Source organism: Clinocottus analis, unplaced genomic scaffold (genome assembly GCF_023055335.1).
Source record: "Clinocottus analis isolate CAN_PGR_092001 unplaced genomic scaffold, fCliAna1.0.p SCAF_13, whole genome shotgun sequence".
NCBI classification, from domain to species: Eukaryota; Metazoa; Chordata; class Actinopteri; order Perciformes; family Cottidae; genus Clinocottus; species Clinocottus analis.
Window position 1 is genome coordinate 15,745,380 of NW_027175854.1, and position 20,327 is coordinate 15,765,706.

A 20,327-nucleotide genomic window follows, 5' to 3' on the forward strand; every position below is an offset into this window, starting at 1 on the left:
TAAGGGAAAATACAACAACACAGAGTGGGTATACTTCGAAACCTGTAATGTTGACGGACAGAAACTAAATCCTGTTGAGCTGGAAACAATTAAATGAAGGTTTAAAAGCAAAAATAGTCAAATAAACTTCAAACTTTCTCTGGTTTCAGTCTCTCAGATGACAGGATTTGCTCTTTTTTATTTTCATAATTTACTAATGCATCTTATTACTTAAAATGCACTGTAACTTTTTAGATTTTTTTACAGTTTTTTTATGTTTTAATGAATGTTTTTAATTGTTTTGATATCTTGTTTTCTTCTGCATAATATGTGTACGCTTATGTAAAAACTTGAAATCCCCTAAACCCGCCTTGCCTTGAAACTGAGCGTTTTCTTTAGATTTTGGACCCAAAAAAACTTCACATTCGAAGACATTGGAAGTTGGACTGGAGATAGTTTTACTATTGTTGAACAGTTCACAGACACAACGCTTCATCAAGTCATCAAAAATAGATAAAGAAAACAAGAGTTGCTTGAATTTGAGTCAAAATATAAATTAAAACTAATAGGGACAACTATGGTGCATTTAGTGTATTTGTGAAAAACAATTAAATTATAAAATAGCTATAACTTTGTGATTCTGCCCACCGGTGCGTTCAGGGTCAATAAGAAAAGACGGTGAGATGAGTCTCAACATGTTAGCAGCAAGACATGAGTTCATGCCCTCAAGAGAAAACAAGAAGCGTGAACTTTGATTGTCGTTTGGGGAGATTTTTAAGTGATTAAATGTTGCATTTCAAATCACATTTGCATAGACAGCTGTCAAGTCAAAAGAGTGTTTAGTTTAGAAGTCCTTCTGTGCTGTATTTATTAACTGAAAGAGGTTTGCACTAATGTCAAGCAGGCGATGCCTCGTGAAGAACTTCTGTGAATGTGATTATCAGTTTATTAATACTATTTTTGTTGGCATGTCCAACAGTACACAGGTGATGAACCTCCATATGTAGAATAACCTTCAGAAAGGAGTTGCATTGAGTGATGTAGCTTACTGATAGATATACATTGTACGACACATATATGTGTCTTAGATGTTATTTAAGTTAATGGCTTGCAGTTTATATGCTTTTGTAAATCTTGCATAGGACACCAATAGCCAAATACCTATTTTCCTGGATCTGGAATGATGTCTGCAATTAAATTAAAACCACTACTTAATGAATATGCTCTGTGTTGAGTTGTTTGGATGGAACACAGTGGCACAACAGGTCTGTTTTAGAAGTATGATACAGGTATTACAGGGGAAAACACTTTAATATGCACTTATGAAGTCAAGAACTAAATACCACTGAAAATAAAGTATTGTATGTATTCCAAAATAGCTGATATGTTACTGGGAGTTGCATCAAACCACTCCCATGTGGAATATACAACTATCTAATTAAAAGGTGTATCAGAGATTGTATTAAATGTATTATTGGACGCTTAATTGTTGATGGAAAAACCTGTTTTCATGCATGAACTTGTCTAAATTAGACGCATCAGTGTGTTAAATTGTTTAAACATTTTTAAAATGTGAAACATGTTGTGTCTGTTGGTTGTGTTTGCTTCTTGTCTTTCTATTTCTTGTCTTGTTCTGTTTGTCTCTGCCTTGTGTAAAGCGTCTTTGAGTACTGAGAAAAGCCCAATATACAATGTAAGTATTATTATTATTATAAAGAAGATGTAACAAACAAAGGAAGACCAAATTCATGCCGGTGTCACATTAGAAAAGGTCCTCGCTTGACTGGACACCATGGGGCTGGACTTCGGGTTTAAGGAAGCGCGCTGGCCCGCCCGGCAGACGGAGGGCTGCAGGCGGCGGTGTGTGTGTGTGTATGTGTGTGTGAGAGAGGGAGAGCGAGCGAGGGAGCTGTCGACGGACACCGAATTATCTCCACGACGGCTTTTTCCTTACATCCCCCCCCCGAAAACCAGTGAACCAACGCGGCAATGGACACGCGTTTGCCGTAGAGTGTCTTCCGCGTAATATCTGGGTGAGTTACGCCGCGTTTCACGGCGAGAAAGGCCGAGGCCAGGAGTGCGAGCTGAGGCTCAATACAAAGGCTTTCTGTGCCGGAGAAAATGCCGGGGATGCAGCAGCCGAGAGGCCCGCCTTGTGTCTTTCAAGGCACCGACTGCTAGCCTCGGATGTTTCACACCGCCTCATCAAATCATGTACAAAAAAAAAAGAAGAAAGAACTACGCAACCAGGCTGTTTTTAACGTTGCAGTGTTTATGGACGTTATTTGCGTTTTATATGATTCGCGAACACCGAGGTATATATATATATATTTATATTTCTTTTTCTGACAACCATGGCCGGAACCGAAGAAACATGGTTGCTCTGCGGAGTCTCCTAGCGCTGCACGCCGGGCATCGGTGCAGTGCGCGCCGCTAGAGGGTTACGAGGACAGCCGGCGTTTCTCTCCCTGCAACCGGGGAAGGAAAAACACGCGCAATTACACCGTTGCTTATGTAATGCAACACGAACATGAATGCTAACCGAGTAATATTGGCATGTCTGGTGAAACTTTCTTCGTGTGAAATGTCAAACAAAGTTGGCATCCGACTGCGTTATGCTACGTTTCTTTAGCTCGCTTTATGTGCTTCTCGGCGTTGTTTCGTTTTTTTTACTTCCACAGATGGGAGTCCTTCGTGAGCCATTCCTGGTTTCCTGTAGTTAGTTGCACTTTTATACCCGGTTTATCAGGGTTTAATCATTGAGTGGGGGCCGTGATTAAGAGTTGGACATGTTGTGCCGGTAGTCAGCTTCACCCTGCAGGGTGCACCTCGAGCCGGGAGGGGAGGACTTGCGTTGCATTTTGGGGGGTCGGAAGCCTAGCAAAAGGCGGTTGCATGGCGACCTTTTCAACGGGTTTAATGTCCCGAAAACAACACTGTTCGTGGAGGTACATCACCGGCTGTTTTACACCTTGTTCTTTCGATAAGAATCGCGTGAGTATTGGGTTCAGGTGCGACGTTATCATTCAATATATCGTTGAAAGCAGCCCTTCCAGGCACCCGTAGTTTTCGACTCGTAAGTAAAAAAACACTCAAAAGTGTTTAACTTTATCGAACTTATTTGTTTTTAATGGCAATGACTTTAAATCCATCTACCTATCTGTCCAAAAGCAAAAATATGTTACCCACTGTGTGTTACTATACATGCATTTAGTCAAATATCATAGAGGTAAGTTGAAGATACTTGTACGTTTGATGTTAAGTTAGTTTATACATATATTCCATTTAAATCTTGTTTATGAAATATGATGCATTGTTCCAAAAAAAGTATACACATTGTATAGGATGCACATGCATCAATGATAATAATGAATTCCTCTAATGAGGCAGGTGTCATTCCTCCTCCATGCGGAGTGTTTTTACTTTTCATGATTGAAGTACAGTTTGCTGATAATACTGTAACACAATTCTGATATTGCAGCTAAATTTTCATTAAAGCTTTGAATACTTTTCAAAGCTGCCTGCTAACAAAGTCGCACATTTATTTACGTGTTCTGGACAAAAAAATGCTCATTTAATGTTTAATGTGAGTGGAATTAGAACAGTACTTGCAGCCTTTAGCCTGCCACTCTTTTTCCTTAATATATGGAAGGACTACCCACAGCAACCTGTAACATCCTACTCATCTTATTTATGTAATTATCTTCATTGAAAAGAGACCATGTACAGTTCAAACATAAATGTCACCATTTCGGGGTGCACTGTACCAGATTATAGCTTCAGCTAATTTGCATATGTAGTCCTTTTGTTGTTAATTTATAAGATGTGGGTGTTAAAAACGTGTGCATGAGCTCAAATAATCTAAAAACCTTTCCATTGATATCTGCCTGGCTCGGTAAATTCATATCCAAATGGTTTCCGCTTAATATGATGGTCTGGGGAGCTTTATAAGACTTTTTGGTGGGTTCTATGGGAGTCTATCTAACTACCTAAAAGTTAACATGAAATGTAAAATGTCTGTTTCACATTGAGTTTAGTTATTTGGATAGCAAAATCTTAGTCATTACAAGAATATTAAGTAAACTGTAGTATTCTGCTTGGAGCATTTTTTAATATGAGTGCCACAGTCGATGCATAAAATGGGAAAACAGAAGACACGCCCAAGAGTGTGTGCTGTGATTGTTTGTGCAAAGGCCTCACAAATGAGGGAGGAATGAAGTACTGTTTATTTTTTATGTGCTGCATTTAAAGGCATTTAACACTCCCAATCAAAGCTTGGGGGCGGCCATAAGGCTGGATTACTTAGTGGGCAAATTAGACAAAAGCCCCACCGGCCCCAGACACTCAAAAGCCTTTAGGTTCACTGTGTGGTAATTACATTGCGGTAATTGGATCAATTGCAAATTTATTTGGTAATATGCACCAGCTTTTTTACATAATCCAAACCTCTGTCTTGTTGAGGGGTGTCAGACATATTTCAGTGTCAATTTGACATGGACAACCCTGGGTCTTTTGACATGCTCCTCAATTGTGGCTATTCATTTCTGTGAGAAATTACTTTTACGCACTTGACTTGGCCTGCAATTACTGACTTGATTATTAGGTGAGCTCTTCGGTCGTGGGACCAAAACAGAACTGAGAGACCGACCACTTGAAGGCTTTCACTGTGAAGAAGCTGCAGACATCGAGCATACTGTACACACAAATAAGCACTAACTCAGATCTCTCAGAAATTGCATTTAACACAAAAACAATAATGCACGGCAGAATGGTCTCAACGAGTTCCTCCACATGATGGCAGCAGAGCACTTAAGGTGTCTCTTCTAATGCATATCTGGGGTGTGTAGCCTCTTGGCAGGATATGTTTTCTGACTCCATCAGTAGTGTCTCCTCCGATAGACTAGGGTAAGTCAAGGAGAGGAAAGGAAATCAACATAATCATAGTGGAAGCTGACTATATTCATAACTTTACTTTCATAGAGAGGAAATATTATTTTGTTGTCGTTTAAATTTAAATTCTTGGCAACTGGCAAAGTGAAATGTTCATTAGCAACTGCTAGAAGTAATGTTTCACATTTTTATCATGTTTTTCTCTGTATCGGGGTAAGAGACCAACAACAGGTACATGTATGGAAAAGTTCGACAGTAGAAATCAGAGAGGATATTAATAATACATTGCAGCATGTTCTGTATCACTGAACATGAAATATAAAGCAGTATGAGGTGTATTAGTAGACATAAAGTGGGTTGATTTTAGCCCACTGCTCCTAATGTTTATGATGGGCTAAAGTCGGACGCCACATTTCATGTATGTACTTGTATGAATATGTTGATTGAAATACTTTTAAACTCTTGGCCACAATTCCTACAAAAACAAAGTTTGTATCGAAAGTGTATATTTATGTTAATGAGAAAACATCTAATAAAGACAATTGGCCGATTTATATAAATATATATGACTTGATACGAGACTCACAGAAATTGGACCACTGGGCAATGTGGCGGGCCACTGATTCTGTTTCTGTTTTCTTCTCAGATTGAACAATGTGATTGTGATCGGAGGCGGCTGCGCTCCAATGGTCGAGGACCTCACCGCTCTTCACTAGAATGTACTTGATGAATGTGCCTCCTGTCGCAGCGACGCAAACAAAATGGAGAACATGTGGCCCGCCCGGAGGCTATAGCCTTCCGATCTGCTTCAATGACTCTGACACTGAGTTGTCCACCAGAGGCACGCCTATCTCAGATAAGGTCCAGATGATCATAGAGAGCCTTCGGAGCACCCAGTCCTCACTCGAGATGGGCGACGAGATCGAGGAAAATGTGCCGCCGGGACACGAAGGTCATCCCCAAGTCCGCAAGGTTGCAATGGATTCTTACGCGGGCCCCCAATTCAAAGCTCAAGGTCCTGCAGAAAACCAACCGGAAGACATGGCCTCCCCAATAGACCACGAGAGCAGTGACTCTGACAGCGATGATTCTGTGGACCGAGGTATTGAGGAGGCCATACTGGAATACCTGAAGGAAAAGGACGATCACAAACGCAAGGCGGAGCCGTGCTTAGACTTTCTCCAGTCGTCCAAAATTCCCAGGAAAAGCCCACCAGCTCCCGAGGATTCCAAACCGGTTTCTGACGGCGAACATTTTTTGATTGCCAGTAGCCAGCTTCCGAATAACATCAAAGCTGAGACTTCCACTCAACCAGCCGTTATACCTATAAAAAAGCATATCAAAAACAGGGCCCTCCTAAACGACAACACAGTTGAGAAGAAATTGGATTCAAACAAAAGTTCAGTCTTGACCACAGAGCAGACAAAGCGCCTCTCTAAAACAATCAACAAGGTACAGTGCCCGGTCAAAGTTGAGGTTGATGAAGAGTCCAGTGACTCCAGCAGTGACGACGGCATTGAGGAAGCCATTCAAAGATACCAGCTGGAGAAAAAAGGGCAGCACAACCAGACGGAAACAGTCAGCCCTCTGCACGCGCTCAAAGAAGAGTCCGACTCCACGAGCGACGATGGCATCGAGGAAGCTATTCGTTGCTACCAGCTCGAGCAACTCAGGAAGAAGAGGGTCCTGAATCCGTTCTTGCACACGCAAAAACCCTTTACCAAGTCATTCGTGCATGCTGTTGGAAGTACAAGCACGGACAACATGAAGAAACACAGACTGAGAAAGAAAAAGACCAGAGCGGAGAAAGAAGCTAAATATGTTCAACATCCTCCACCTTCTCTTTTCCTACCTAAGAGGACCCTTTTAGAGAGCTCGAATGGGAAAGGAAATGGTTTGCTTTTTTTTGAAGATGGTTCGAAGGAGCAACCTACCCCCGCGCCTCCAAAGGTTAACACAACCGCGGCGGAGCTCATGTGCGCCGAGGCCATACTGGACATTTCAAAAACGGTCATGCCCGAGGCCTTCCATCATAGCGTCAGCCTCAGCAGTTGCACTCCGACCGAATCCTCCATGCAGTCTTCGCCGCCTGACAACTGCCCCGATGAAGAAAGCGATGGCAGTTCCATTGACAGCGAAGACGGGATCGAGCAAGAAATCCGGAACTTTCTTGAGCAGAAGGCCCAAATGCAAAAACTGCTGCCCACCGCCACTACGACTCAAGAGCTTCAACCGGAGAAAGTGAAGGCTAAAGTGGCAACTCTAAAGAAACCGTCGAGATTGTCCTCGACACAGAGAAGAAGACACAAAGAGGAAAACTGCAGCGTTTCCATCACGCCAGGCACTGACGGCAATGTCAAAGAGACGTCGCCTAAACCAGGACAAGAATCCAGCCCACTGGTAATTTCCCAGTCAAGTCAAACGCACCCTGTAGCTCGAGCATGCAAGGTGGAGCAGAGTGGAGACAAAAGCAGCTCGCTTGACAGTGACGAGGACCTCGACAGTGCCATCAAAGACCTGCTGAAAACAAAAAAGAAGTCAAAGAAAAAAACAAGAGACTTGAAGCGGAAATCAAGGGTGTGCCCCAGGGAGGAAGAGCCAAACCAGGGAAACGCTTTAGAGACCAAAAAGTTGAAACCGGATCCTCTTCTCAAGCGCAGTCCTTTGAAAAAACTAGAAAAGGGTAAGGATGACATGAAAGACAAAGCCGGATTTAGTAAAAAGAGCATTTCTCAACACAAACTTCCGAGTAAGAGCAAAGAGCACGACGGTCTACGTGAAGGGGAACCAGCGGTCGGGGGTCAAGTCACCCCTTTGCCGCTCTTTACTCAGACGGCTCTTGAGACGAAAGAAGACAGCAGTTCAGTGGACAGCGACGATAGCATTGAGCTGGAGATAAGAAGGTTTCTGGCTGAAAAGGCCAAAGTTTCCACCGCAGAGAAAGACGGAGACGCCGCGAGGAACGGAGACGCCGGGGTTTGTGCAGCACTTGGAGATGAAGACATCAAACAGGAAAATCAGCTGGCTGAGATTCCAATCATCAGTCCTCTCTCAATCCAAGCGTCTCCGAGGAGTCGCCCTCTTCCGACGCCGGACGTCTCCCCCGACGGCGCGCGGTCACGTCTGTCATCGGTCCAGTCCTGCAGTCCTTTGGAACCGGCAGACGGGGCGGGGGCCGCCAGGACCGAGCAGTGGAGGCTCACCCCCGGGAGAGCGGACGGCCGAGACGTCGCCCCGCAGCTGGAGAGAGTCCGGCCGGCCGCGCGGCCGAACCTCGCGGAGTCCATCAAGTGGCGTCAGAGCCTCGGGCTCCCGGCGACCGACGCCCGGACTACCAGCCGAACTCCGTTCCATATCACTTCCTCCAAAATCAGCGAGGCCGCATCAGGAAATCTTCATTATCAAAGCGGGGCTCACAAATCACAGACTCCGGTCAACATTTGGTCGTCCGCAAGAACCAGCAGGGCACCGTTCCCCTGCTCGACAGAGACAAATGTAAACGCCACGTTCAGGTGCCCGGGTTTGACTCATTTGTCCGCCGCCAGGCATCCGAATCCAAGGACGCTCTTCGCACGGAGCCTCGCGCCCGGCCACAGATCCCAGTGCCCTATAGAAGGAGAGACGGAGAGCATGGTGCACATGGCGAAGGACAAGAGTGTGTTTGTCGAACTGGAGTCTAATAGGACCAACCATGTCCAGGTTCGAAGCAGGGAAAGGAGCGAGGGAAGGGAGAAAGCGGACTCGCTCAGAGAGATAAAGAGAGAACGCGAGAGCGTGGAGATAGACGATAAGCAAATGCATCTAGGAAGAACAGAGGAGGAGTTTATAGATGAGCCAGATTGTGAGTCAGGCAACAGGAGAAATCCAGAGAAGCAGCAGGGCTTTCCCACATTGTAAGTATTTCCTTTGGCCTCTGTGTCCTCATAGCATCATAAGCGTATTTTCTGCGAGTTAATTTCTTGATTGCTGATAGACATAATGTAGGTCAAGCTCGTTCATTTATAGGCTTGAAGGGAAGGTTTGTTTAAAAAAAAATGTGTTTGTACATTTATACGGCTATGTTACACAATAGCAACATCATGACGACAACTTATTTTGTGTGTGTGTGTGTGTGTTCTGAGGTTAATTCATATCATCGTCATCAAACCTTTGAAAAGCAATACGGCGACATGATGGCACAAGAGACAGAATGCATGAGTTGTACCACCGTCACACAACGCAGAATATTTATTTGCAGAAAATTATATCATCTCAAATATATCTTTTCAGATTTCATGTATAAAAGAAAATGTTTTTTTAAAAAGTGGCCAAGAAAAATAACCTTAATATGACAAAATATTAAAAAGATTTAAGATTTCAATGTCTTGTTTTCAATTTACCGGAGAGACTACGCAGATTATAGCCATGGTAATCAAAATACATGGTTCATTATGAAATATCTTACTTCATCCTTTTCAGTCCAAAGCATATTCTCGACATCCATCGATCGACATCCATCGTATATGATTGGATCCTTTCAGGTTCTGGTGTACAGTCAATCAAAATGCTTGCAAAACGCAGCAATGTGGCTAAAATGTTATAATTACATTTTCTATAACACGCAACTGCATATATCAAAAATCAATGCCGATTCTCCTTTAGACTGATCTATTTGACTATGACTTTGTCCGGCCAAATGCCCCCTCCACTCACATTATCCCACCCTAACCCATGTCTTTACGTCAATGCCCCACACCACTAAAGCTCTAAATCTGAGTTTTTCTAATGATAATTCCAGAAAATGCCCCTCTCACCTCACCCACACATTGAGTGAGTCCTTTCTAACTTTGTCACATAAAGAGGCATATAAACCAGGGTCCACTTTTTTTAAAAACGGATTATACTCTTAACCCATAAAAGGCATCATTTTTAGAACACCATTTGGTACTGGAGCTATTTTTTCCGTATCCTTTCCAGACTACCGTGGAGATGGCACATCGTTCTTCTCCACACGTCTGTTTTTCAGACTCAGTGCTCTTACTTCACCGTATGGTTTTAAACTCACCGGTGGGAAGTTAAAACTTGGGCCTTCTTACACCTCTATGACTCAAGTGTTGTTCTAGATTCCACTGAAACAACATAGTGACGCCTCTCTGTCTTGCTAAAACTTGATATTTAGTGTGTTTTTTTTTCTTTTCCTATTTGAAAAAAGCCTATTTATTTTTGTTTATATACAAAAAAAGTTACTGAACATGCTGTGCATTTTGCCAGGTTTTGTAAATATTTTGTAAGAAGTGTTTCTTTTTTTTTTTCTTTGACTCTTTCTGAAAAATATCTACAAAAAAACAACCTTTTGCTGTGTCTTTTAAGTGCATCTGTGTAATAAAGAGTGGAATCAGAGAGACAATGGGTCTTCCTCATCCTCATTAATAATGTATCATGCGAATGCTACGTAACACTCCTGGCTGACAGCTTGTTTTTATTCTACAAGCTGTGTTCACTGGCTTTCAGATGGGACTTAAATTATTGAATGAATTATGATGAATTATTAGATCGTTAAGTCACCGATAGGAAGTGGTCTGATGTGTGTCCTGCTTTGCCTTGCCCAGGTCTTTGTCCAGCGCCATTGACCCTGGCATCACCTTCAGACCTTGCATAGCTCTTTCCACAGAGGAGAGAAGCAGGATGTTCAACAGAAGTTACCAAGCTGAGACATGCAAGAAGGTACACTTAGAGGCAGTGCAGTTTGACTTTGCTCCATTATCTAAAATAATGATGGCATTAGATATTCAATAGCACTTTAAGCGAAACTCACCAGCCCTACCAATGGCAAAGAAGCTTTGGCTGTGCTTTGCCAATCTGGCTTGTTTGTAAAACGTCCATACCTAGAGAGTGTGAAACCTGTGTTACACAATGCTTGCAGGGGGTTCCTTGCAATCGTGCTCAGGTGAAGAGGAAGGCTTTGCAATTCGTCAAGAGAAAGCTTCAGTTCATTCCAGTGAACAGGTAATGTCTGTCTGTCTGAGAGAGAGTCTGTCTGTCTGTCTGTCTGTCTGCCTGTGTGTGAGAGAGAGACAGTCTGTGTGTGTGTGTGTGTGTGTGTGTGTGTGTGTGTGTGTGTGTGTGTGTGTGTGTGTGTGTGTGTGTGTGTGTGTGTGTGTGTGTGTGTGTGTGTGTGTGTGTGTGTGTGATCTCCACATTGAGTGACTGCCACATAAACACCCACTCATCTAAGTTTATTTTTGTCTTTTTTTTTCTCAGGAAAAATGAACCTCTCAGCCTCCACAGCATAAGAAAATGAAACTGAATTCTGCATTTGAAACGCGCATGCAGATGTTTGATTTTACAGTGTATGAGGGTTATTCAGTATTTAATGTATAACAACACGTCATCAAGGGCATATGTTTGTCTGTCAGGTTTGCGCATAGATTTTATTTTGCGTTGGATTTTATTTAGCATTTTTACACAGCACATATCTTTTTTGAGTTTGTAATGTTGCAGGTTCAATATTGAGTTAACTCCTTAATGCAGCAAATTTAGGCCATTTTGTATGTTGCTTCTAAATAATTTGAGTTTACTGGTGGACGGTTATTTACCACAGCATGTATTCTTGTAGGAAGTGTCACAATCTAAACATTTGTTTACATATCGTGTGTGTTTCCTTAACATTACCATTGGTTTATGTTCTTTTATAACGTGTATTAGTGTTTATAACACGAGGGCCTTGTGTTGCACTGGTTTTTCAACAAACTTGTTTTTCAATAAAGTTGTGAAGTTAAAAGAATATCAACTTTGCGTCATGGGCTATTGTAGTCTATTACCTGAAACCGTCACGACAGAACTGCAATTTTACGGCAGCCCATGAACTACAGACGCGCATGCGCAGCTCGCTGACCTTCTGTGCGTACTCCTGAAGCAAGCATGGCTGCCCGGTCGCTTACGAAAGGTATCTGCAAATAAAGTACTTTTTAATTGTTCGACAGAGTAAATATGTATCTGAATATGTTGGCCGTATATTAAGATTCATAGCTCCAAACCAGTTTGTGCCATTCTTGGGAATACTGGGTTTATTTAACAGCTAACTGGTGTAGCTAGCAGCTAGCTACCAGGGAGCGTTACTTTCTCACTTGATCTAAGTTACGTTACATGCCCGGTTCCGTGACTGATGCCCGTTGTGTCTTGTTATATTTAGGGCTTTGGGGACTGCGACGCGGACCCCAGTATGCAACTGCAGCGTCCATCAAAGCGACCCAGCTCAAACCCGACGATGTGTCAGGTGAGCTAGCTAGCTAACGGATGCAAAAACTAGCAGGAGTGCATGTTGCTGCTCATGTTCTAGTCTGTTTTTAATATATACAGTGTTTCTCCTCCGTGCAGACAAAGTGTTGAGCCTGCCCCTGGAGAAGCCGGACTTCTTCCGGGTGTCGGAGCTCTTCTCGCTGAAAGACTTGTTCGACGCCAGAGTGCATCTTGGCCACAAGAAAGGCTGCAGACACAGGTCTGTCTCCATGTAGTTACACGCTGATGTGCAACACACTGCTTTGTCCTGTTATCGCATTTCTACTCATCGCACATGTAGATAGACATTAAGTCATGCACATGTCTACACACGTTTAACACCTGTATTCAGTAACGTTGATGCTTAATGTTAATAGTTGCGATTTTTGCAGCAGCACCAAGACATCAATACATAATTATACCAAATGCATAATAGGAGGGAAAGAAAGTAGATAAAGTAAAATAAGAATGGAATATAATTAAAACTTCTACAAGAGCATTTGGAGATGAATTATGGGTTATGTGAAGTGTGATTAATAAGTCATACACAGGATAATATTTGATAAGAGTACAAATATTCTTATATACTCATAGTTTTTATTATTCATATTTATACTGTTATTTATCCAGAACATTGCACTTTTACAGCTTCTTTTTGCCCTTCTGGTCAGATGCTAAACTACATTTCGTTGTCCTAGTATTTGTATTCTGTGCAAGGACAGCAAAGTTAAATGTGAATCTTACATTAAAGCGCAAAAAATACATTTTGAGTTGGCATAATCACGAGCTATGTGCGTTAACGTTAGAGAACCGCGGCATGGAAACAAAGCCGAACAGAAAATGGTTTAATAGAGTCGACCGTGGTCAAATCAATAAGTCAATATTACGCTCGAGGCATGGCTGTGACCCTTAAAATTAAAGCCCAGTTGGCTGCATTGAACGCTCTATTTTTAACCCTAAATCGAATCCTCTCCCCTTTTTGTTGTTGTTGTTGTTGCTGCAGGCTCATGGAGCCGTACCTCTACGGCTGCCGTTTGGACCAAGACATAATCGACCTCGACCAGACAATGGAGCACCTTCAGCAAGCCCTGAACTTCACGGCCCACGTAGCGTACCGCGGGGGCGTCATCCTGTTCGTCGGCCGCCAGCGTCAGTTCGTCCACCTGGTGGAGCGCACCGCGCAGAGCTGCGGCGAGTATGCCCACACGCGCTACTGGCAGGGCGGCCTCCTCACCAACGCCCCCGTCCAGTACGGGCCGGGCGTCCGCCTGCCGGACCTCATGGTCTTCCTCTCCACGCTCAACAACGTGTTCCAGCCGCACGTGGGGATCCGAGACGCGGCGAAGATGAACATCCCCACGGTCGGCGTGGTGGACTCGAACTGCAACCCCAGCCTGCTGACCTACCCGGTGCCGGGCAACGACGACACTCCGCTCGCCATGGAGACGTACTGCCGCCTGTTCAAGATGACGATCAACCGCGCCAAGGACACGCGGAGACGGATGGAGTTGCTGCACGGCCTGTCGTCCTCGCCCGCCCCGTCGGCCCCGCCCGCCTCGCCCTCCCCAAGCTCGTGACAGAATACATTTTTGAAATGAGACATTGAAAAAAATTGTCTTTCGCTCCTGTTCATCTGCGTTTGTAACAAGAAATGTGGCGCTCGTGTTCTGCGCTGACGTGACGTCGTCTTGTGTCGAGGCTGAAGCGTCTCACCCTTCAATGAATCTAGTTTCTGTGTCATGGTCGTCTTCCGGTTCCAATTTAATTTATTGTTTTTTTCATACCTGTGTGCTCGCCGTTGTCCGTCCGTACCGCTCCCGTGAAAGCGATACGAATGAATGGATTTCACATCCATTTGTAAACTATAATGAGCAGATTAGTATTTCGTGGCCTTAGCTCAATTCATATGCTAATTATGACTGCCTCAAATATTTAATAGGTTGAAGTGATGAGTTGAAATACGCAACCACGAGGCAGTACTTGTAGTTCTTACAGTGGTTGAGTTTGTCCAAAACGTAAATGATGGTAAAGCTCAATTGACATTCTAAGTTAAATATTCATATTATATCAGGATAAATACTTTTCTGTCTTGTTGGAGTGGAGTAGGTAGCAAATTTTGCTTAATCTCAGTAAATTTACAGCAGTGCATGGGAGTAGATCAAAATGACTTAATGGGCCGCAGAATGTCATGAAGCCTCTTGTGGAGAGAGTTGTGGGAACATCTCATCACCGCCAATGCTTTTCAACATGACAAATATATTCATAACCATTGACCAGATATTCAATACTCATAAAAGGACGAGCTGCTCTGTTTTCATCCAGACTCAGAAAACACTGCTTACGTGTTTCTTTTTAATTGAATGAGGAACTGTTTTATCTTCTGTTTTTCCTTTTTTTTCAATTATTATTGCAACGAGTGAGCCTGAAATAAAGTTTGAATTGATAAAGGTCAAATGTAATTGCCTTTTTTGCTACACTAATGCGTTGGACTTGTTCTTAATGCATTTTGAGTGTTATTTTTCACTTTCTCCATTCGCTTGCTTTTTTCACTTTTTCCAAGGAAAACGACTCAAAGTCGACTTATCTATGAATATCTATTCAATAAAAAAGGTCAATTTTCAACTGGTTACATTCAACAAGGTACCGCCTACAGTAGCCCAGGGAACGTGTATAATACACTATACTACTATTACATATGTCTAACTATACTTCTTGTAGTACTGACACCAGCGACCCAGTTTAGGTGAATGCAATGTAAATTACAACAGCTGAAAATCAATTGTTCGAAAACCATCTAATGTTTATTCATGGTTAAAAGGTAATTCCAAATCAGTGTCTGCTCCTCATTTACAATCTGTTCGGGGTTGATTTTGAATACATTACCGATATCAGATCAATAACCACGGAGGGACAGTTCAGTGCTACTGTATATATGCATTATTCTATCCATTATTCGTGTCTCACGTTTGCTTCACACGGGGAGTCGTTAACACACAGGAAACAAGAAAGCGCTACCAATATTTACAGTTGTACAAAAACAAAATTGTCATTTTGACATTCTGCCTCTATCGGGAAAAGACAAGAGGGTTTTATGAAACTATTTTAAAAACTAAATTCACTTAGATCGTTTTTACAAAGAAAGTCGCAGGCAGTGCCCTGAGAATATTACGTCTAAACAAACACATGTGCTTCTCAAAATAAAGCATTAGAAAACAAAAAGACCCCAAAAATGCTTCTTCAGCTGCTTCACATTGTATAATCAATATTTCACAGTTTTCCTGTTATCCACAGTCAACGCAGAGTGAAAAAAACCCCAATAATAATCACCGCCCTCTGAAAATGTTCATGTCATAGTCGTCGCCTACTTTGGAACAATCTCAACCCGCTTTTCAAGAGTACTGCGTGTTGGAGATCTTCTTCCACAGCAGCGTCTTCAGGTTGTTCAGGACGAGCGAGTGGTGCACCTCCATCTGGCTCGCCAGCCCGCTGAGCGTCACGCAGGTGCGCAGCTGCTTCTCCAGGTCGCCTCGGAGGTCCGACGGCGCCCCGAAGAGCAGGTAGTCCTGCAGCAGCACGCACACCTTCGCCAGGTTGGGCAGCACCACCTCCGTGTTGCACTGCTTCACCAGCCGGTCGCAGGTGGCCGTGCAGTCCCGGCCGAAGGTGCAGTCGGCGTTGGTCTCGCACCGCCGGCCCTTCATGAACCCCCTCACGACCGCCTCCGACGTCACGCTGCGCAGGTCGGCCATCTTGCAGTCGTACTTTGCGTTGTAGCCCACGTGGCGGTGGCTGGCGTCGCACACCAGGAAACTGCCGTAGGACCCGTGGAAGACCTCCTCCACGAACTCCAGCAGGCCGATGGTGATGCGGGCCCTCCGGGGCCAGGCCGGCGCCAGCCAGTGGTTGAGGCCGGAGCTCAGGGCCTCCGGGACCAGGGCCTGCAGGTAGTGGGGGACCTCCAGCCTGTAGAGGGAGCTGTGGCCCACGTGCTCCGTCACGTACAGGTCGCCGCAGAAGCCGAGCAGCTTGGGGGTGTGCTCCTTCTCCTGCAGCGCCACCATCAGGAGGAACTCGTTGATCTGGAGCAGAGCCCAGATGGACTTGGCCTCCGCTAGAGACACTTTGCCGTCCTGGTTGACGTCGGCGAGCGCGATGACCCGGTCCACCAAGGTGGCCAAAGATGGCTGCTCCCCAAGGTTAGCCTACAAAAAAGGGAGGTAGTGACATATGAGTATTATTATATGAACATAAAGGTTAATATTTACGAGGCTAGCAGCAGCACTAGGTGGCTACAATGGAGAGCTAGCGGGGACACGCACCGAAGGTAGTAGCGGCTTGTAAACTGACTTTTATAGGTACGTGTTGTAAATGCTGAAAGGAAAAAAAAAAAAAACAGACCTTGAGGAAACTGTGCAGCATTTCTTTGAATTCGTCCATGGAGGTTCCTCGAGTGGGTTTGTCGAATAAGCTCATCTCCTGATGCAGCACGGAGTCTGGAGCCCCGTCGATCTTCACCGGGTCCTCGATCCCGCACTTGATCACAACGAGTCTCTCCTTCCACAGCCCGCCGTACACCTGGAAGTAAAATATATAGGAGATGAAATAATTAATATCATAATTTTTGCTCAGAATTCTCTGGGATTGATTTACCTTCAGCTTCCCTTTGACATTAGAAGGAAAAACATGCAGTAAAACGGACATCAATCATGTGTAAAAGCAGTCCAAGCATTTTGCCCGTGTCCCCGAAAATTGATATAATATATTTTCTATTACTTTTGTGGAAATCCCTTAAGTTGTGTTTTCCTCCGAAGAAAAATAATTAGCAGGATTTGTTTTGGACTAAATTGTAATTTGATAAGCTGATAGAAAATCAAGTCAATTATATTATACATTATTTTTGCTTTCAGTAAAATAAAAATCCCGCATTGAATGTTCAAAAGGCCTTAGAGATGTACGCTTGTATTTTAAAATGATAAATAAAACCTGTGCCACTTTATTCAATAGTTAATGTAAAAAATAATGCTTGGAAATAATAATAAGTCTCTGGTTATATAAGTGTGCCTGGTGCGCAAGTGTGTGTCTGTGTGTGTTTTACCTGGTGTGTGGAGGAGGTGGACCTGCAGTGCTGCAGCGTCAGAGTTCTCTGATCGCACAACGCCTTGCAGGACGAGCCTGATATGATGCCCCTTCTGTAGTGATCGCACTGCAAAGGCAAACAGGAAGTGCATTACAATAAACACAGGAAACAGTCCGGTGGAGGTTTGTGAGTGCTTCAAATTATTCTATAAAAAACAACTACCATGAGGTCATCTGTTCAGTAAGTCTCTTAAAGGAGATATATCATATCCTTTTTAGGTCTGTACTTGTTTTTTGGAGTTTCCGCTTGAACATGTTTGCCTGCTTTAATATTCAAGAAGATGATTTCATTGCTACGATGAGGTTGCATCGTTGATCTGTCACTGCGCATCAATTATATCCACTGAAATCGCCGCTGCGTTCCTCGGCGTCTCGCCAAATGTCAAATGCCCGCCTGTTCGGTTCCCTTCAGCCGACAGCTGGTGACAGCAGGAGAGCGGCTACAGGCTGCATCTGTACGCAGCGTCTGAGGCCGTGCATGAGGGAAGAGGACAGCCCCAAGCTGTGCCTCCTCTTCCTCACACCACGGTCCTCTCGTCCAGCGTTCCTGCCGTGTTTCCCCTTGTTTTGAGTACTTGCACGTTCATTTAGGAGTTGTGTGACACAGCAGGAGTAACAACGAAGAAGCTAGTTTCCAAGCAAAGTCACAATTACTACAAAATGTACCATTTCATATAGTAGCGGTTTCTTTTTCCACCCCAGTAACTCATGCAGCAAACGGCCTTGCATCTTATTTTTCTCCTCTCAAAGCAAATCCATCCTGTGTCTGCATGTGTGCTTGCATAGCTTTACCTCATCTCCACCCTCCCACCTGCATCTCAACAACATTTTACAAACATCCTACCTGTCCTGCTTACTGCCTTCTTAGTTGTGTCTGTCATGCACTAGTTACGCGAATCCTAAATTTAGAAGTCAGACCTTCATATTAAAATGATTTCCCGCTAAAAGGAGCCTCTTCATTTAGCCCCAATGCGAGCGCGCTTTGCGTCAGGCAGCATCCCGACCGCCCCTCGCGCTGATGGAGCTGTGAACATCCGCTGTCACATGCGTTGATAGATCATATACTCACAATGACCATGTGGCAGACATGCCCGCGGCAGAGCTCAGAGTACGAGGCGTACTGCATGTAGACGACCCAGCTGGCAACGAGGATGCCCAGCCACGCCAGGAGAAGGTACTTCACCTTTATGGCCGGGAGACGACTCTGTGGAGGGAGGAAAGGATGGATTGGAAGGAGAAGAGAAACGCAATTAACCTGAGGAGACTGCTAATAATAAAACCACAATGATTGAAAGAACAGCTGATCACTTGACCTCAGGATAAAACCAAGATATCTGATCTGCAGTTAGTGTTAAAGTAAAGTATACAACGCTATAAAAAAATACTCAAAAGAGCAGGTCAAAGTCTTACTTTCAAAATCCCACATACGTTAAAGTACAACATGTAGAAAAGTAAAAGCACTTGTGCTGCAAAACAATTCTGATGTAATATTGCATGTTGATCATTTATACAATCAACACAGCTCCACCATCAACACTTCTCACTGGTCATGGTGCAGCTACTTCAGTCACTTTGCATTGCTTATGATCCGGTGTTTCCCCAACATGGAGGTCCACTACTCCCGCTGTCAGTCATGAGATGCAGCACACACGCGAGGGGTCGTGAGGTCTCTGCCACAATTCTGTATGAATTGTTTGGACTTATTCTCTAATGAATCGTTCTACCTCTGTGTGAAAGCTTGGGAGGAGCTCAGAGGAGAAAAATATCTTGTTGACCTACTGAACAACACTGACATCTGCTATGACCAACTTCAACTAGACATATTATTTAAGAGGGTTACAAGCAAAGAGAGACAGACCATTTTGAATCTTGAGTTTGTATTTTACGCTCTCTTTTTGTACTAATAAATGGAATGGAGTGAAATGGAGTTTATCTGTGAAGTTAAAGCATATGCACATACTCTCAAATAAAGTAGACCTACCTAAAAACTATCCTATGAACGTAGCCTGGGCTATTTCCACCACTGTAGCCTACAACCAGAATTAGATTCAGCTTTATTGGCCGGTATGCATCGGCCTACACACATCAAGGGAATCTGAACCCAGTTTCCATGCAGGGTAGAAACGGATGATGTTCACTCCATTATTTTTTTTTAGGATGAAAGGAAGACGATGTTGTTGGTGTGCCCCCTCCGATTCCCTCCCTTGTGTCTTTCACAACATGTTCTCATGCAGAAGATATTGCTCTGGCACTGTGACATGCATGGAGGTAATTTTTACTGTAATAGCAACACACACACGCATACACACACGCAGCATCGTGCATGTCCACACATACCTGCAGACCTTTGGACAGAGGACAGAACAGCACCAGATGGACCAGCCTCCGCAGAGCCCGCGGCATTGTGAGACTCTGATAGGAGGCAAGCGCAGAGAGAAACCAGGGTCCCCGATGTCGTCACATCGTTACTGCGAAGAACCCGAAATATACCATCACACCCCCCTTTTCCGGTCGTCTTCAATGGCAACACACACAATAAACGCCACGAGTCTGACACGACACGGGATCTGACCGGATGGCGTCGCAATCCTTTATCTCTTCAACATCAACCATTAGTCGGAAAGAAAAAGAAAAACGCGTCCTTGAAATCAAGGATTTTCACATTTTCGGCTCCACATGGGCCATTCCAGAATGAAGGAGCTCCTCCTGAGGGTCAAATCGAGGCAAAGCCGATTAGTAGCGATAACAAAACAAAAAAAAAATCAAAATCAAATCTTCTCCCGTATCAGCAGATCAAACTAGACACAAATAAACGTGAGCCATAATAAATAGCCAGTGGGTCTCCCAGTGAGTCCCGAGCGCACAGCGACTCATCACTGCGCTCCTTTAAAGGGGAGGATGCGGGATGCCATGTTTTTATACCGCCGACATGAAGCTCATCCGGCGCTTCCTGTGTGTGTGTGTGTGTGTGTGTGTGTGTGTGTGTGTGTGTGTGTGTGTGTGTGTGTGTGTGTGTGTGTGTGTGTGTGTGTGTGTGTGTGTGTGAGAGAGAGAGAGAATAGAAA

At 44.0% G+C, this 20,327-nt stretch overlaps 3 protein-coding genes across 7 annotated transcripts; 2 read left to right on the forward strand and 1 right to left on the reverse strand.

Annotated features, from left to right (window-relative positions):
- The first annotated feature begins 1,863 nt into the window (after positions 1 to 1,863).
- ppp1r26 (protein phosphatase 1, regulatory subunit 26) lies at positions 1,864 to 11,638 on the forward strand. Of its 4 annotated transcripts, none has more exons than XM_068574633.1 (5): positions 1,864 to 2,012; positions 5,516 to 8,762; positions 10,458 to 10,572; positions 10,772 to 10,854; positions 11,110 to 11,638. In XM_068574633.1, the coding sequence occupies exons 2-5, from the start codon at positions 5,587 to 5,589 to the stop codon at positions 11,147 to 11,149; spliced, it is 3,414 nt and encodes a 1,137-aa protein (XP_068430734.1). In that variant the 5' UTR covers positions 1,864 to 2,012; positions 5,516 to 5,586; the 3' UTR covers positions 11,150 to 11,638. The 4 variants fall into 4 exon arrangements, with proteins under 4 accessions (XP_068430734.1, XP_068430735.1, XP_068430736.1 ...); XM_068574634.1 differs by lacking the exon at positions 1,864 to 2,012 and adding an exon at positions 2,537 to 2,973; XM_068574635.1 differs by lacking the exon at positions 1,864 to 2,012 and adding an exon at positions 2,973 to 3,055.
- Positions 11,639 to 11,711: 73 nt separating this feature from the next.
- Positions 11,712 to 14,549, forward strand: mrps2 (mitochondrial ribosomal protein S2). The gene is made up of 4 exons (XM_068574712.1): positions 11,712 to 11,794; positions 12,041 to 12,124; positions 12,226 to 12,346; positions 13,130 to 14,549. The coding sequence occupies exons 1-4, from the start codon at positions 11,770 to 11,772 to the stop codon at positions 13,701 to 13,703; spliced, it is 804 nt and encodes a 267-aa protein (XP_068430813.1). The 5' UTR covers positions 11,712 to 11,769; the 3' UTR covers positions 13,704 to 14,549.
- Positions 14,550 to 14,928: 379 nt separating this feature from the next.
- dipk1b (divergent protein kinase domain 1B) lies at positions 14,929 to 20,136 on the reverse strand. 2 transcript variants are annotated; one of them, XM_068574710.1, is made up of 5 exons: positions 19,600 to 20,136; positions 18,332 to 18,466; positions 17,222 to 17,329; positions 16,525 to 16,701; positions 14,929 to 16,328 (listed from the first exon to the last, which is right to left on the reverse strand). In XM_068574710.1, the coding sequence occupies exons 1-5, from the start codon at positions 19,663 to 19,665 to the stop codon at positions 15,516 to 15,518; spliced, it is 1,299 nt and encodes a 432-aa protein (XP_068430811.1). In that variant the 5' UTR covers positions 19,666 to 20,136; the 3' UTR covers positions 14,929 to 15,515. The 2 variants fall into 2 exon arrangements, with proteins under 2 accessions (XP_068430811.1, XP_068430812.1); XM_068574711.1 differs by lacking the exon at positions 19,600 to 20,136 and adding an exon at positions 19,244 to 19,389.
- Positions 20,137 to 20,327: the final 191 nt, after the last annotated feature.

What these genes read in the sequence shown, in the direction of transcription:
- mrps2 (XM_068574712.1), top strand. Translation starts at nt 11,770, where the DNA reads ATGGCTGCCCGGTCGCTTACGAAAG. An exon ending in TGCCCGGTCGCTTACGAAAG is followed by an intron (nt 11,795 to 12,040) that starts GTATCTGCAAAT and finishes TGTTATATTTAG; the next exon opens with GGCTTTGGGGACTGCGACGC. An exon ending in CAAACCCGACGATGTGTCAG is followed by an intron (nt 12,125 to 12,225) that starts GTGAGCTAGCTA and finishes TCCTCCGTGCAG; the next exon opens with ACAAAGTGTTGAGCCTGCCC.
- dipk1b (XM_068574710.1), bottom strand. Translation starts at nt 19,665, where the DNA reads ATGCCGCGGGCTCTGCGGAGGCTGGTCCATCTGGTGCTGTTCTGTCCT. An exon ending in ATGTCTGCCACATGGTCATT is followed by an intron (nt 17,330 to 18,331) that starts GTGAGTATATGA and finishes TTGCCTTTGCAG; the next exon opens with TGCGATCACTACAGAAGGGG. An exon ending in CCACCTCCTCCACACACCAG is followed by an intron (nt 16,702 to 17,221) that starts GTAAAACACACA and finishes TTTTACTTCCAG; the next exon opens with GTGTACGGCGGGCTGTGGAA.
- ppp1r26 (XM_068574633.1), top strand. Translation starts at nt 5,587, where the DNA reads ATGTACTTGATGAATGTGCCTCCTGTCGCAGCGACGCAAACAAAATGG. An exon ending in CAGCAGGGCTTTCCCACATT is followed by an intron (nt 8,763 to 10,457) that starts GTAAGTATTTCC and finishes TGCCTTGCCCAG; the next exon opens with GTCTTTGTCCAGCGCCATTG. An exon ending in AAGCTGAGACATGCAAGAAG is followed by an intron (nt 10,573 to 10,771) that starts GTACACTTAGAG and finishes CAATGCTTGCAG; the next exon opens with GGGGTTCCTTGCAATCGTGC.